General features: G+C 41.4%; 1 protein-coding gene across 1 annotated transcript in view; it reads left to right on the forward strand.

Moving 5' to 3' along the window:
* Positions 1-298: 298 nt before the first annotated feature.
* ERICH1 (glutamate rich 1) overlaps positions 299-14,803 on the forward strand; it is a 74,709-nt gene continuing 60,204 nt past the window's right edge. The window contains 2 exon segments of the mRNA XM_065681542.1: positions 299-380; positions 383-427. Of these exon segments, the coding sequence (XP_065537614.1) occupies positions 299-380; positions 383-427 (127 nt within the window).

A 14,803-nucleotide genomic window follows, 5' to 3' on the forward strand; every position in this document is an offset into this window, starting at 1 on the left:
GGCTGCGCGGGGGGCTGCCGGGTCAGGTGAAGGAGACGCCCGGCCGGCAGCGGCAGCTGGACCGGGACCGGCGGCGGGCGCAGCGCCGCACGCCCAGCATCACCCCGGCGCCACTCACCCCGCCGGGGCGCCGCCGCCGCCCGCCGGCCTCTGCGCAGCCGCGCTCCCCCTGTCGGAGCCCGCGGGCACCGCGCCGGCCACCGCGGGCGGGAGGGAGGGAGGGAGGGAGGGAGCGAGGGGCGGGGCCGCGCGGGTCCCAGCCGGCTCCGCGGGCACGCCCCTGCCACCCTTTCCGCCAATGGCGCGCCGCCGGCGCCGTGACGGACAGGCTGGGCTGCGAGCAGGAAGGAGCGCGAGCCCGGGGCTGCGGGCTGCAGGGGGCGGATCGGGCCGCGGCCGGGGGCCATGTCCCTGAGCAGGAGCGAAGGTGAGACCGGGCGGGGCAGGGCCGGTACTCGGTGCTCGGTGCCCGGTGCCCGGTGCCCGGTGCCGGGCGCGGTGGGAGCCTGCGGGGCGGCGGTTGGCGGCAGCGCCCGCACAGTGGTACCGTGTGTGCTTCTCCGAGGGTGGGCAGCGCGGCGGCGGGCGTCTGGGGCCGCCTCCCCGCGGGAGGGACCCTGAGGTGAGGCTGGGTCAGGGGCGGGGGAGGCAGCAGGGGCGCGGCCTCAGTGCCCGAGCCCTGCCGGCAGCAGCTGTCCGGTGCCGCCGGGCTCTTGCGGTGCTGCCTGTTGCTGCCTGGGCGTGGGAAGGGAGGGTAGGTAATTGCTTCTCTAATTACAGAGTGCCTTAAGATGAGCGCCTCTTCTCAGTGCGTGCGTGCACGTGTACTCGTTGTTAGTGACCACGGAGCTTGGGGTGTAGAAAGCGAGTTAGCACGTTTCCGAAATAACTATGGTACCGTGCTTGCAAAGAAACGCAAAGCCTTCCTGTAGCCGCGCATAACGTCAGTCTGTTTGGTTTGCCTTTGTAAGACATGGCTTTGTAAGAAGGCAATAATAGAAATACAGGTGTTCTTTAAGTGATGCCTTGACCTTAAGGGGTATTGAGTTGGGCTGAGCAGTGAGAGTTGAATGTTTGCCTACTGTAGTGACTCTGTGGCTGGCTTCTCAGTTTCCAAACGATTCCAGTGTCCTGAAACTCGGTTCCTTCATGTGAGAACATGAGAGTGAGACTTAACAGCAAGGGTTAAAGTTGAAGCTTTTTGCTCTGGCTGACTGCAGTTAGTGATAGTTTTGAAGGAAATATAAAAACAGACTAGTGTTATCTGTGTTTTAGATGCAGCTTCACTGTAAGAGGTTGATAAGGTGGAGTAGCTGCTTTCCTTTTACTTTTACTTCCTTTGAGGAAAACCAGAGGATTTCAGGTTGATGTCTTGTAGGAGAAGGGGGAGTTGAGTGAGTTCATTCATTTGGAAATAAATGGTGGCTCTAGAACTGAGAAGGGGGGAAGCAAGTTCCAGAGCACTTTAACTGTTCAAAACCAATCAGCAAATAAAGAACTACTTGTTTCAGTAGGGTGGAAGAGAAAGTTAAAATTATCATGTTGAGTGACTGTGTTTACTTTCTAGAGTTAGAAAACACGTTTTCTTCAGCCACTCTAAGAAGTGATGACTTAAGATTGGGAAGAAAACAGCAAGGAATACAAGAATGACAGGATGCCATGTGGTCACCAGGGATGCAATAAGAAAACTGAAAGAGTTTACAACCTCATCTGGTCAGCCCCTGTAGCGAATAGTGTAGGTGGAAATTGCTGACTTTCTGTTGTGTGACACTATATAAGTTTTCAAAAAGACAGGTGTCTACAAAAAAAAGCTGAAAAAGAAGGTTTAGATGTTTCTCTTGAAGATTGTTTTTGCTGCTGTCTACAGGAGTAGGTTGAAGATGCTGAAGATAAACTTTTATCTGCATTATAAGTAATCACTGACACTTTTTTATTTTGTATTCAACTGGGCTATAGTACAGAATAAATGGATGATCAACAGCTTGTAGGTCTTGGGTTTAGTGGTTATTGGAGAGAAACGCAATAGCAGAAAGACAGTCAGCAGCGCAGGTAAGTGAAATGCACTTCGTCAAGAAAGAGTTTGGCAGGTGCATTCTGAGAGTGCAGAGGTTTTTAAGTTTTGTGGGGCTTTTTAGTTGCTCATGTACCACTGATTGATAACAGGGCTAAGGTTACTAGCAGTTGTCATTATGTATATTACTGACAGGATGTTTGTCCTCTCCAGGACTGCTGAATTCAGAATTCATAGCTGCTAAAACATCATCAGTTGCATTTTTAAGGCTGTAGTACTCATTCTTGAAAGTTTGTGCAGCCCTAAGGTAATGCTGTTGTAAAGGGTTACAGAGTGGCGCTCCAGCTGCTGTAAGGTAGAGTTCAGATACTGGTATGGGTGTAGGACGCATTATTGACCATAACCGCTAGTAAGAAGTGATACAAAAGTCAGCATGCTGTACGAAGGGTGATCTAGTCGTACTACAGGGACTTCCTATTTGAGAGGTTAAACTGGAAATTAAATACAGTCAATTCATGGTCATCGGTACAACAGTAGCAGGGGTTTAAACTGAGAATATTGCATAGAGGAGTGCTGTTTTCATCTCTTTGGGGCAGGAAGCTTATACCTGTAATAGGGATTGAAATGAGATGGCAATCCCTTAGTTTTAGGGTTTTGTTGCTTTGTTGGTTTGGCTTTTTCAATGGCCATATCTAATACTAAACAGCTTCATTCTTGCATAAAAACACAAGAACCTTGAATTTTTTTATTTATTTTGGGGGGTTTTATACTCAATTTTTGGAAAACACTTCGAGGCTTTTTCTGGAAAGAAAATTAAAAAAAGTATAAACCCCAGGGTTTTTAGAGTGGATGTCTTTTTGTTCATCCATATATGTTTGCCAGTAAGGGAAATACTGATTAGAAATGGAATTTGATGCCTAACGCTATTTTCTTTTGCTCTGGGAGAGGTATCTCACCCCTCACCAGTCAAGCAATTAACAGTATATGTTGTGCTCAGTAGTGAAAGATTTATTTCAGCTTGAAAAGATGTAAATTGTACTTGGATTGTAGTTGAATAAATCACAGATGTCTTGTTTGTGATTAAATGTAGAGGTTGCACTAGACCAAGTGTAATTGACGCTGCTATTAAAACCTTTGGGAAAGTGTGGGGGAGCATTAGGCCTTTTTTTGTTGCTCAGTTCAACATTGTGCCCGGATAAGAAATCTAACCGAGAAGAAAGGCCAATGGTAATGAAAGAAGAGGAAGAAATTATAGATACAATGTATTTATAAAGTCTGAGGGCAACTCATGTTTACACATAGCTGAGTATGTGGAGCCTGATATCATGTGGCCTTTGGGGTTCTGTGTTTTGGGTGGGTGGGGTTTTTTTTTTTTTTGTTTTATTTGTTGGTTTGGTTGTGGGTTTGTTGTTGTTGTGGTTTTTTTTGGGGGGGGAGAGTTGGGTTTTTTAGTTGTTTTCTTTTTAGAAATTACACTTTGGAGAAATTCTTACCTACTTTGCAGTGGGGCAGGATGGTCCAAAAGAGATCCATAGGACTCTGCTTAAACATACTAGGATGTTTATAGGAATGGATGTATGTACTTGTTATTTATTGAAAGTTGTAGGTGGGGAAGGAGGTACCATTTTGGTGTGCTGGTTTGGGATTATTTTAATTTTTTAAACAATCAGTGTGCAATGTCTTTCACTCAACACTAGTTTTGAACTTATCAGTAGATTGCTGGAATTTATGGTCTACCTCAGAGCAATCAATCTAAAGTTAAGATTTTCTCCTTGTTTTACTCTAGCTGGCAACTAAATCCCATACAGCTGCTCTCACCGGTGGGCTGGGGGAGAGAATAGAAAAGGCAGAATTGAGATAACTTGTGGATTGAGATGAAAACGGTTTAGTGGGTAAAGCAAAAAACACACACGCAAGCAAAGCAGAACAAGGAATTCATTCACTGCTTCCCATTGTCAGGCACGTGTTCAGCCGTCTCCAGAAAAGCAGGGCTCCATCGCACATAAGTTACTTGGGAAGACAAACACTATCACTCTGGATATCCCTCTCTTCCTTCTTATCCTCCTGTCTTTATATGCTGAGCATGATGTCATATGGTATGGAATGTCCCTTGAGTCAGTTTGGGTCAGCTGTCTTGGCTGTATTAAAATATCCCTGTACTGTCAGTACTGTTTCCAGCACAAATCCAAAATCCCATATTTTCAGCACAACTCCCATACTAGCTACAACAAAGAAAATTAATTCAACTCCAGCCAAGGCCAGCACAGCTGGTGATTTCCGTTAGGCATGTGTGGCATCTTATGTTTTCATTTGCCTTTAGTTCAAAAGGTTGAAAACTATTCTCTAGGAAGTTTGCATTGCTATTGAGGGTTGCCTGATGGCTTAAGTTAAGATTTCCTTTATGACTAGAACGAGAAGAAAAATTCTCTGTCGTTGAAATATACAGTCCTGTTTAATGATGGGAAATTTGGTATAATACTGATTGCTAGATATTATGTTACAATCAAACATTCAAAGGACGATACATTTACTCCCTGAAGAAGGCTATGTAGACATTCAATTGTATTTATATTTTATATAATATGAACTTACAATGATTCCTTTTAAATAAAACTTAAATGATGCACAGTGTTTTTGAACTTTTGCCTGTGTTCAGTGATATTACCCCTGCCAGCTTCATGGTTTGTTTTGTAAATTCTGGTATATTGAGTTTATATTTTAGTATATTTTAGTTTCATATGAGCAGAGGGAGCAAGCTGTCTCTTTAAAGTTTCCAGATTTTTTTTCTCTTCAATAATCTGAACTCCAAATTACTTTTTTAAAACTGTTTTCAGCTATTCTTATGGCAGTGCTTTAGGCCATTATAGTACTATTTGTCTCTTTTCCATATTAACCCCAGCATCTGCCATAACATTTAACTTTACTACCCATGTGTGGGGTGTAGTTTGATGTTCACTTCGAGCTGTATGCTGTTTGAATCTGGATAAAAGTTCTTTAGGTTGAAGTAAGGTTTAAACTTTCTGAAATATAGAAAGTTTCCAACAGTGCTGGCAGGCAACTAGCCTTGGTGACCAGTGATGTTGTAAGCGCACAGCTGCTCCCCCCCCTGCTTTTTCGTTCCCCCCCAAAATCTGTCTCAGAAGAGAGAGGAAAAAGCAGTCTCTTACAGTTGTGGTTTAGAGCTGGCCCAACGTCGTGCAGCCAGAATTATGAATAATAATTATTAATAGTAATATTCAGCAAAGTTGACCTTCTTTATTAAGGGTGGGTGAGATATCTTTACATATTTTGAGAGAAGTGTGTTTAATTACGCCGAGTAAGATCAGGCTGATGGTGCAGTATGAGAAATGTATTGTGAAGTATTGTGAAAGATGCTTAGAACAAAGGATAGCATGTACAAATTGAAATAATGGTGAAGATGCTGTATTTTCCCAGCACTTTCCCAGGTTTCTCTACAAGGCAGACAGGGTTCTTACGAACAGCTAGAACAAAATCCTGATGTTCTCATTGTGATGTTTATGTAGCTTTTTAATCATCTCTGTCATGTCAAGTTTATTAGATGTCTGGGAGCTTGTGGCTGCAATTAGGTTGGCCTACTGAAAGATCTCTAAAGCCTTTGTTGAGAAAGGATGGCAGGATCTATTAGTCAGGTTCTCATTGAACTACAATGTCATGCAAAATTTCCTGACAGATTTAACACCAGTCTTACTGATTTGAAACTGCAGTGTGACACAGAGATCATGCTTGGTGAAGCTGAATCAGTTTCCTCTGAGCTGAGAAGAGAAAACAAATGTTTGCTCTTTGTAGTGCATAACATACTGGATTTTATCTGCAGTTGCTCTGAACTGTGGTGGCCTGGATGCACAAAGGTCAATCTTTGAGTGGCAAATCACTCTCCCATTGCCACTCACTCCTTAATTTAGGTGACTACATAAATGTGGGGTATGTAATCACTGTATTATTTTCCTTTCCTTCCTTTCTGCCCTACTGGCCTGTGCTATATACTTAAGTTGCTTTTGTTCAAAAGTTGCCTCAAAGGTTGGAGGATGGTATATTACTGAGTATTGGATAACAAAGTGGTTTTCCATATGTTTTAAAAATCAGTGCTAGTTGGAAAGATAAATGGAGCAATGTTTTATGGGCTACTATATTAGAGCAGAAAACTGGCATGTTTTTATGCTATGTCATTCTCCAGCTGTAATGAAGAATGACAGGGGTAAAATGTAGGTAATTAGCATCTGATTTTTATTGTCTAATGGTACATGGAACACTAATAGATGCTGTATCAGTGAGAATGTCAGAGGTCTTGAGACAAACCTTGATATTGTGAAGCTAGTATTACACATTAGATGTGAAACAGCAGCATCTGAACTTCTTGTGCAGCTCCCTGTGATGTTCTGGTTAACAACCGTACTGAGATGCAGGCAGCTGATACCTAATATTTCAAGCACAGAATTCATGTGACCTTGAATACAGGTAAATCCTTCTGTTATTTGATTCCCAAACAGTGCATGTGGGTTCTCCTTTATCCTACTAAATATGTAATAATAGCTTTAGTGGTTAAGCGTAAAACAATGTATGTTATGTGGAGGAAATTCTTTCCCGTTAGGGTGATGAGGCACTAGAATGGGTTGCCCAGGGAGGTTGTAAGTGCTCCATCCCTGGCTGCGTTCAAGGCCAGGTTGGATGAAGCCTTGGGTGGGATGGTTTAGTGTGAGGTGTCCCTGCCCATGGCAGGGGGATTGGAACTAGATGATCTTGAGGTCCTTTCCAACCCTAACTATTCTATGATTCTATGAATGTCAATGAGATTGGTTGTAAAACTGGAGAAGAGGACCAGTCCCACATTGTATGTTGAAATTATGTCAAAAACTGTACAAATTTTTCCCCTTAAGCTGTCATTCAAGTCTTATGAGGCTAGTAGAACTGAAAGATTGTGTAGGGAGCTAGTCAAGTTAAAAATAATAATTTGAGATATCAGTATTTCACCATGGCATTCGTACTCAGTCTTAATTCCATAGTTTTGTAGTTCCAGAAATAAGAAAACCAGACAACCCACCCTCCTTGACATCTGCTGACCCAGATGATAATAGCTTACAGGGGAAATGGGGCAAACAGGCTTTGTTCAAAAAGTGCTTTCTTTGCAAAGGCAAGTAGTTAAAAGTAAGGTATATGAGGCTGAGAGACTGTGCCTTCCGGACCAAGACACTCTTCAGAATCAGAGTTTCTAACCTGTAGAGAGATATTCACAGGAAACAAATGACTATGTAATACAAGATTCCTTAATATAGTAGAGAGAGGCAGAAAAACAAGCAAGGCCAAAAAAGCCTCAAGCTTTGCAAATGTGAGTAATAAACATAGCGTGTGTGTGTGTTATGCTAAAGGTAATTAAGCACTGGGGGGGGGGGGGAATAATGTGAGCTGTTGAGTTCCTCTACTTCCTAAAGGATTTTCAGTCTTTTGAAATAAGTTTAAACTCTTAAGACACAAGTTGTTAGGTCTCAGTTTGGGTAGGTGTGTAAAATTGCTTCTTCCAGTCATTCAAACAAGATAACCTAGTGCTTTTTCTGACCTTACGGTGCAAGTGAATTCCACTCTGAAATCTGAAGCTGAAAAATTACTTGGTATCTTTCTCAAGAAAGAATTTAAGAGAATAACTGCTCTTTGGAAGCAAGGACTATAAATACACAGATATATGCAGTTAAGTCTGAAGTATGAAAACTGCAGATGTAGATAATTTGCAGAATGTCATCTTCTTTGACCAAACACAAGATCTTGTAACCCAACACAGAAGCTAACATCTTACAAGTGCCTCTCTCAATAGATAGTCAGCTTCAGCCTGAATTTTATGCCTTACTTATATCCTGTTTTGTCTTTTAGCTACTCTCCTAAGAGCCTGTTACCATCACTTCAATGCAAGATAAGGATTGCTTGAAGACTGTGAACACAAAGCAAAATACTGTAAAATTGGAGGGTTCCCATTCCTATTTATATGAAACTGTACTTTCACCACAGCTAGAATTCTGCATATTTCACATTTCTCCCCACTTTTGGATAGCTCAAATTTTGTTATTCCCATGACAGTGCTTTGCTTTGGTTTGTACATACTCTATCCATGGCAGAATGGAAGTATGTCACTCTTGGCAAAGCTGACCTCACTGGTAGCAGGAAAATTCTGTTTCCATCTTCTTTCTTCTGACTTGAAGCATCCCTTCTTAAATATAAGGTGCACACTTAGGGTGTGAACTGTCAGGCTATACAGGATCTAATTGCATGTCACTGCATGCTGCTTCTTTTTCTCATATCTTTGTGCAGCTTGAACATTTTTGGAAAGGAGGAATGGGAAAATGATACCCTGTTCAGCTGCTGTGGAGTGCTTTGTTCTAGTTAATTCCTCTATTTTCCCTTTGATTTTTAATCTGTTGGTAGCTGTTGAACTGATATTCCAAATCTGGGAATCTTCTCTGCAGGTAAGTGATCTCTACTCAAAGATTCTTGAAGTTAATGTTTAAAAAGCTAGTCACTGCCCTCAGTGCTAGAACATGTGTGTGATGTGCACATACACATACTCTTGACTTAATCTGAGCCTCTGGTCTCTGCCACTTTTAGCAGTGATTCTGGGGTCTTTGAGCTTTCAGATGCATCTTTTTTGTTTTCCTAGTGGGGTTTTGGCGTGGGGTTGATAATTGGAGGTTTTGTTTTTGTTGGGGAGCAATGCATGTGTAGGTTTTCTTGCATTATGAAATTTGAGTCAAGATTTATAAATCTAATTATCCTCAGAGGTACCATGTATTGATTTCCTTTGACTGTAATGGGGGCTTATATGCATTGCAGTATCATCTTTATTGAATACATCTCAGACATGAGGTGACTGCTTGGCAGAATTGGTGCCAATACGCTAGGTGAATGGTGAATACGTTAGGTCTCTGAAGGACTGTTTGATGTGTAAAAACAGAGTATAATGCTTTGCATGTGCTTGCAATTAGGCATCATAACTGCTACTTGAATTGTGCCCCTAGTTTCTGCAATGACTAGGTGCCTTTGTCTTTTGGGGACTTGTGGAGCTATACACAGAATCACTGTATATTAGACCAAAAAAATACAGAGCAAAGACCTTTGTTCATCAGTTTGGCCAGCTGAGCAACTCCTTCACAAAGATTCCAGAAGACATAAACCAAGAAACTCTTTCCTGTATGGTTAAAGGGCAAGTATGTTTGTGGGGAACAGCTTAAGGGAATGGATAGTAGCTCCTAGCCAGAAGTTATTATCAGTCTTCCACCTGCTAGCTGGCAAAAATGGCAGTCTGGCTAACATTCTCTGTATGTAGCAGTCTCTTAAAATGCTTTTACACCCTGTTGCTTTGGGTCCTAATGAAATCCAGGTCTCTCTCTTTCAAGAGCCACTGTTTTTCAAGTGGTCCCTTTGAGCATCTCTGGTCAAGAGTTGACTGCCCATCTGTGATTAGGGAAGAGGAGATTATCCAGGCAATGAAATTGTAATACCCAACTAGGGAAGGTCCTAGGCAGTCTGCTCTAGCTGAGCTTACTCTGCGCTAATGGACTAAATGATGTCCAGAAGTCCCTTCCAAGCTTAACCATTCTGTGATTTTTATGACCAACTTTCATGGCCTCTGTAGGAGATGTAATACTTTCATAACAAAAGAGACTTCAAGGATTTAAATTCTTTTGAATATCAGAGAGTAATTCTGCACTAGCAGAGATGAACTGAACATTTTAATGAAGCCTTGTCCATATGTTCTGCATGTGGATTATCATTCTGTCTGCTCTTTCCATCCTCTTCTGTTCTGCTGCGCTCTTTTCTTCTGCTTTAGCAGAAATAGTGTATTAACACATCTTATACATGGAATGGTTTCAGAAGAAATTCCTGACTCTTCCCTTTTTAGAAAACTTCTGTTTGTAGGAGAGAGAGACCAAGTAGGGCAATGTGCAAGCTTCACAGAGTTCTAATGTGTTCAGTGCTCTTGATGCCACTGATTTTTATTCTTGCTGCTGCCCAAGTTGGATCTGAGTAGGCAGAAGGCAACCAATTGAGAAATGTGGTGGGGGTGCTTACAGTATGCATGGCAAGTAGCCAGAAGTACGTGGCAAGTGTTCTCCACAGAAGTGCTTTTGAGGAAACTGTTGCCTCCTACACTCAGCTGGACAGGAACACTTCTGATGTTGTTCAGAACTTTGTTTAGTTATTCAACATGCTTTTCCTATAGTCTGTGGTATTAACTGAGTTTTAAGTCATGCTGTCAACCCCAGGAGACCCTTTATAAATCTGCCTTGCTATTCCAATGTTGATGTGTGTATGTTGGTGGGTAGTCTGCTTATGTACATAAGAAAGTCTGTAGTGTCAATTTAATACAGAGATGCCAAACAGTGCATTTGTTTGAAAGAGGCTTTTTAATCTTCTCAGAAAATTGTAGTAGAAATATTCTGGATATTCACAATTTGTATCAGAAGCCAGCATGTGTTCTGCAGTCTATTTCTTGGAGTTGTACTTTGCTTTGTTTGTATTATGTCAGACAGTAGAGACCTGGTGCTTTTTCAGTTTTTCTGATGTATTTGCACTTCACTGTTTCCACATGTGAGTTGTCAATAATTACCTAGGGAACTACTTTGTTACCTATTGTAACTTGTCCTCATTTCTGAAAATACTGGTTCATTTTTGTCGCTGAGGAATTCCTGGAAAGATACATCTTCTGGTGTTGCTTCAGCTCATTGCACAGTAGGAACATTTAGTGCTTTCAATGACATACAGGCTGGGTATTTTCATAGTGTTACGTGCTTTCAGCTGGAAAGTGAAATTGTTTCACTTCTGAAGTTAAAAAACTTAGAAGACAAGACTAGAATATGCAGGCATTTCATATTTGTAGGTCTGTTAGAATTCAGTTTTTTCTACTTCAGGCAGTTGGACTAAATTACCATTGTAGGTTCCTTCCAACTGAAATATTCTGTTCCAGCTATAGAAATATACCAGCTACTCTCTTCATCTTGTGTTTACAGCCCTCTACATCTCGGATACAAGACCTCAGTGGATTTTTTTTGACGCTACGGAAGTACCCACTTACTTCACTGTAAAATGGCGTAGGCTCTTGATAATGCTGTGAGGAAAGTTCATGTGTTTAAATATAATTATATTTGAATGAATGCACAAGGGCTCTACAAATTAAAATCATCCGCTGTTGGCTCTTAAAACCGTGTTATTTGCCACTATTATAAGCCAAATTACACTTCCTTTTATTAAGTGGGAAATTTGATGTCAGTGGGATTACTGTGAGAAAGCTGAGCTACAGCTGAGGGCTGGAGCATCTCTCCTATGAAAACAGGCTGAGAGAGTTGGGGTTGATAAGCCTGGAGAAGAGAAGGCTCCAGGAAGACTTTAGAGCGGCCTTCCAGTATCTAAAGGGGGACTACAAGAAAGCTGGAGATGGACTTTTTACAAGGGCATGTAGGGATAGGACAAGGGGGAATGGCTTTAAACTGACAGAGGGGACATTTAGATTAGATATTAGGATGAAGCTCTTTCCTGTGAGGCTGGTGAGGCACTGGCATAAGTTGCCCAGAGAAGCTGTGGCTGCCCCATCCCTGGCAGTGTTCAAGGCCAGGTTGGACTTTGAGCAACCTGGTCTCTTGGAAGGTGTCCCATAACAACGCCTCCTGTGGCATGGGGGTTGGAACAAGATGATCTTTAAGGTCCCTTCCAACCCAAACCATTCAGCGATGATACTATGAAAATCTTTTCCTAATGCTCTAAATGAGTCATGTTATGCATTTTTACGAATTGTTCTTACGTGTGATTGTGCCTTAGAAACTGCTGAAGCAGAAAGTGAAGTTTGAGGCCTTGGTTAGTGCACTAAGATGTCGTGTGGTTTTTATAGCTTTTAAAAAAGCGACAACCATGCAGTGGGTATAACTTACAACTTTTTCCTTTATGAATGTTTGTCTTGTCCCCCATAGTGTACCTAATGAAAGTCAATTCACCTGTTATTGTTTGACCATGTAATTACTTCTTTTTGCTAGCTTTAACTTCTTGTTGGTCTATATTTGTTATGCAATGGCCTAAATCTATCATTCATATAATGTATATTATGCACAATGTACGTACAAAATCTGTTTTTTGTAACAGAGCCACCATTATGTTAGGAAAACTTTCCCTGGTGACCTTTGTTGTAACTAAGATAACTTTTTGTCTACTTTTTTTTTTTTTAACAAATAAAAGGATCCAGTTATGATCACATACATCTGGTCTCTAGCTTAGTTTGTATACGTGTCAGTAACACGTAGTACGTGTCTACGAAGAATATAGTATTAAAAGAAGTCTTCAGTGTAGTTGGTTTTAGTTCTTTCAGTTTGCAGTCAGCCCTGCAGTGTTCATAGGAGTTAGAGCTCAGTATAAGAGACTTCTCTACAGTGTTTTGCTTTTTTCTGTTAGTTTAGTAGAAGAATGTTACAATACTTCTAGGTGCTCATCAATGTGTTCAGATTGGAAATTCTCATTTGCCATTAGTTTCTAATATTTTTGTGTCATGGTCTAATGTTACCCTTGAGCTACATAACTCTTTTTACTACTCGCTTAAAATTCTTTTGGCATTTGTTTGCTTGCACTGAACAGCCCAAGCTCTCCTTGCTGTTCTATGCCTTGTTTGCTATTGTGAAAGCTCTTCTCTGTGTCTGCTTTAAGTTTGAGTTCAGTTGGTTTGACCAGAGCCAGCTTAAGGCTGTACAGGGGGGTTTGTTAGATCCCTTTAGGTTCATGTATGAATGTTGTTCATTTTTCTGTCTCAGCTAAAAAAGTACTTGGCCAAATAGGGTCTTGGATCACATTGTCGTAGTATGTGACCTCCATCACACTAGTGGCTCAGTCTCTCTCATGACTGCTTAAACACAGGACTTCATCTGTAATCACCTCCATTTTAGTAATTTCCATTTAGGAATGTTTGCTTGTCCCCCTAAGTATGGAGCCCCTCCAAACCCACAAGGCTAAAAAAAAAACAAACAAAAAAAAAAAACAATCAGTCCATAAGGTTATATTTCTCTCTTTAATCTTCATAACCTTATTAATGGAGACAGTGCCACTGGAGCCTGATTTTCCCCTGCAGCAAAAGAGCAAAAATTGTCTTTAAACCTTCAGGATTTGGGCCAGGTATTTCTATTAATATTATTACTGTGCGGTACCTCCTTTTGACCATATGCCTAGCTCTAACACTGGGAAGTTTCCTTTGTATAATCTTGAACTGTTTTCTATCTATTCCACAAAACTGGTGTAGCATGCACAACTCTTGCCCCCCCCACCACATACATAGGTATACACAGTCTGATATCTATCAAATCCAGGTAGATTCAGGACACAAAGTCTTTTTTAGATGATGATTATAGAAAGTCTAATGCTTCTCTTGCCTTCGCTCACCTTCAGTGTCTTGTTTTCAACGCTAATAATCTACCATTGTATTGAAGGCCTGTCAAATTCCTGGACATGAAAAAGCGCACTGAATGTGGCAAGAAGTTCTTTACAGCTTTATTTGTACTTGTGGTTGGACTCTGGAGACATCAGGAATGAAGAATCCACACTACTTGGAACTAAAATAGCAACTAAATCTGCTATGATAACACAGAACTCCAAAACATGGTGGTCCATGGGCCATCTCGTCTAACCTAGAGGCTTAGAGCTTCCTCCAGCTGTCGCCTGTTACCGGGTGTTCAGAGCCATGTCTTCCTTCAGTAATGTATAGCTATGAGGAAACTTTTCTTCACATTGCAGAAGAACTTAGAAAACACTTTTAGTCTTCAGTAGGTTGGGAGTAATGAGCTATCAATTAAACCTCAGAGAAATAGACACAATAAGCTGCTGTGGTAGTTTTTAAAGACTTACAGTAGTTTGGGTGAACTGAAGTCCTCCTTTCATTAATTCTTGCCCTATAAAACTTACTGGATTACCATCTGCTGTCTCAGATTTTATAGGGAAGTAAGAACAGTTGAAAGCAATGCAGAACTAATGCTAATAAACATTCTGTGTTGCTTTCAGCTGCATCCACATCGCTGCTATCCCTGGCTCCTAAACAGCTTAGTTTATCTGCTTTCTTCTCTCACTTCCAGGTTCCCATCTGTTAGTTCCAGAGGCTGCTTTGTTCTAAGAGGAGAGATGTATCTGCAGTAGTCTGTGCAACAAGGCTTACTTCTTTTCCCTTGTAATTTGCTTCTTACTGCTGTTGACATTTCTTTCCTGTTTGGTTCAGGGCAATGTTCCAGAGATAATTCCCCTCAAAGTATTCTTTCTCTTCCGGACTGGAACACCAGATCTTGTAATATGTGAATACAATTTTCAAGAATGTCCTCTAACACATATCCAGTAGAATATATTAAATTTGCTGCCTCGTGCCTTGTTGCATTAATGCTTTATCTACACATGGCAATTTTCATTGCTTCTGACTCCAGGTAGTGTATCCCTCATTCTTTTGCGGTCTCCCTCATCTTTTCTTGAGGTCTTTTTAAAAACATGTTTCAATTGTGTATGATTGTTTTGAAACATCAGTCTGCTTGGAAAAGTGTTCCCAGACTGGTCTCTTGAAAGCCCACATGAATCTGCACAGATCCTCCATTGGTTATGTTGACTGGAAAATAACAGCAGCAAATAACCATATGTACTTGGCTGTGCCGCAGGTATGGTGAGAGCAAGTCTTGTTCCACTTCGGAAATCTTATAGCTTAGATATGCCTCTGGTGGATCTTTTTCCTTGAATTTGCTTCGCTGCTAATCTCCTGTCAAGAGGTAGTTATTTTTAAGGCTT

This window comes from Lathamus discolor, chromosome 5 (genome assembly GCF_037157495.1).
Source record: "Lathamus discolor isolate bLatDis1 chromosome 5, bLatDis1.hap1, whole genome shotgun sequence".
Taxonomy (NCBI): domain Eukaryota; kingdom Metazoa; phylum Chordata; class Aves; order Psittaciformes; family Psittacidae; genus Lathamus; species Lathamus discolor.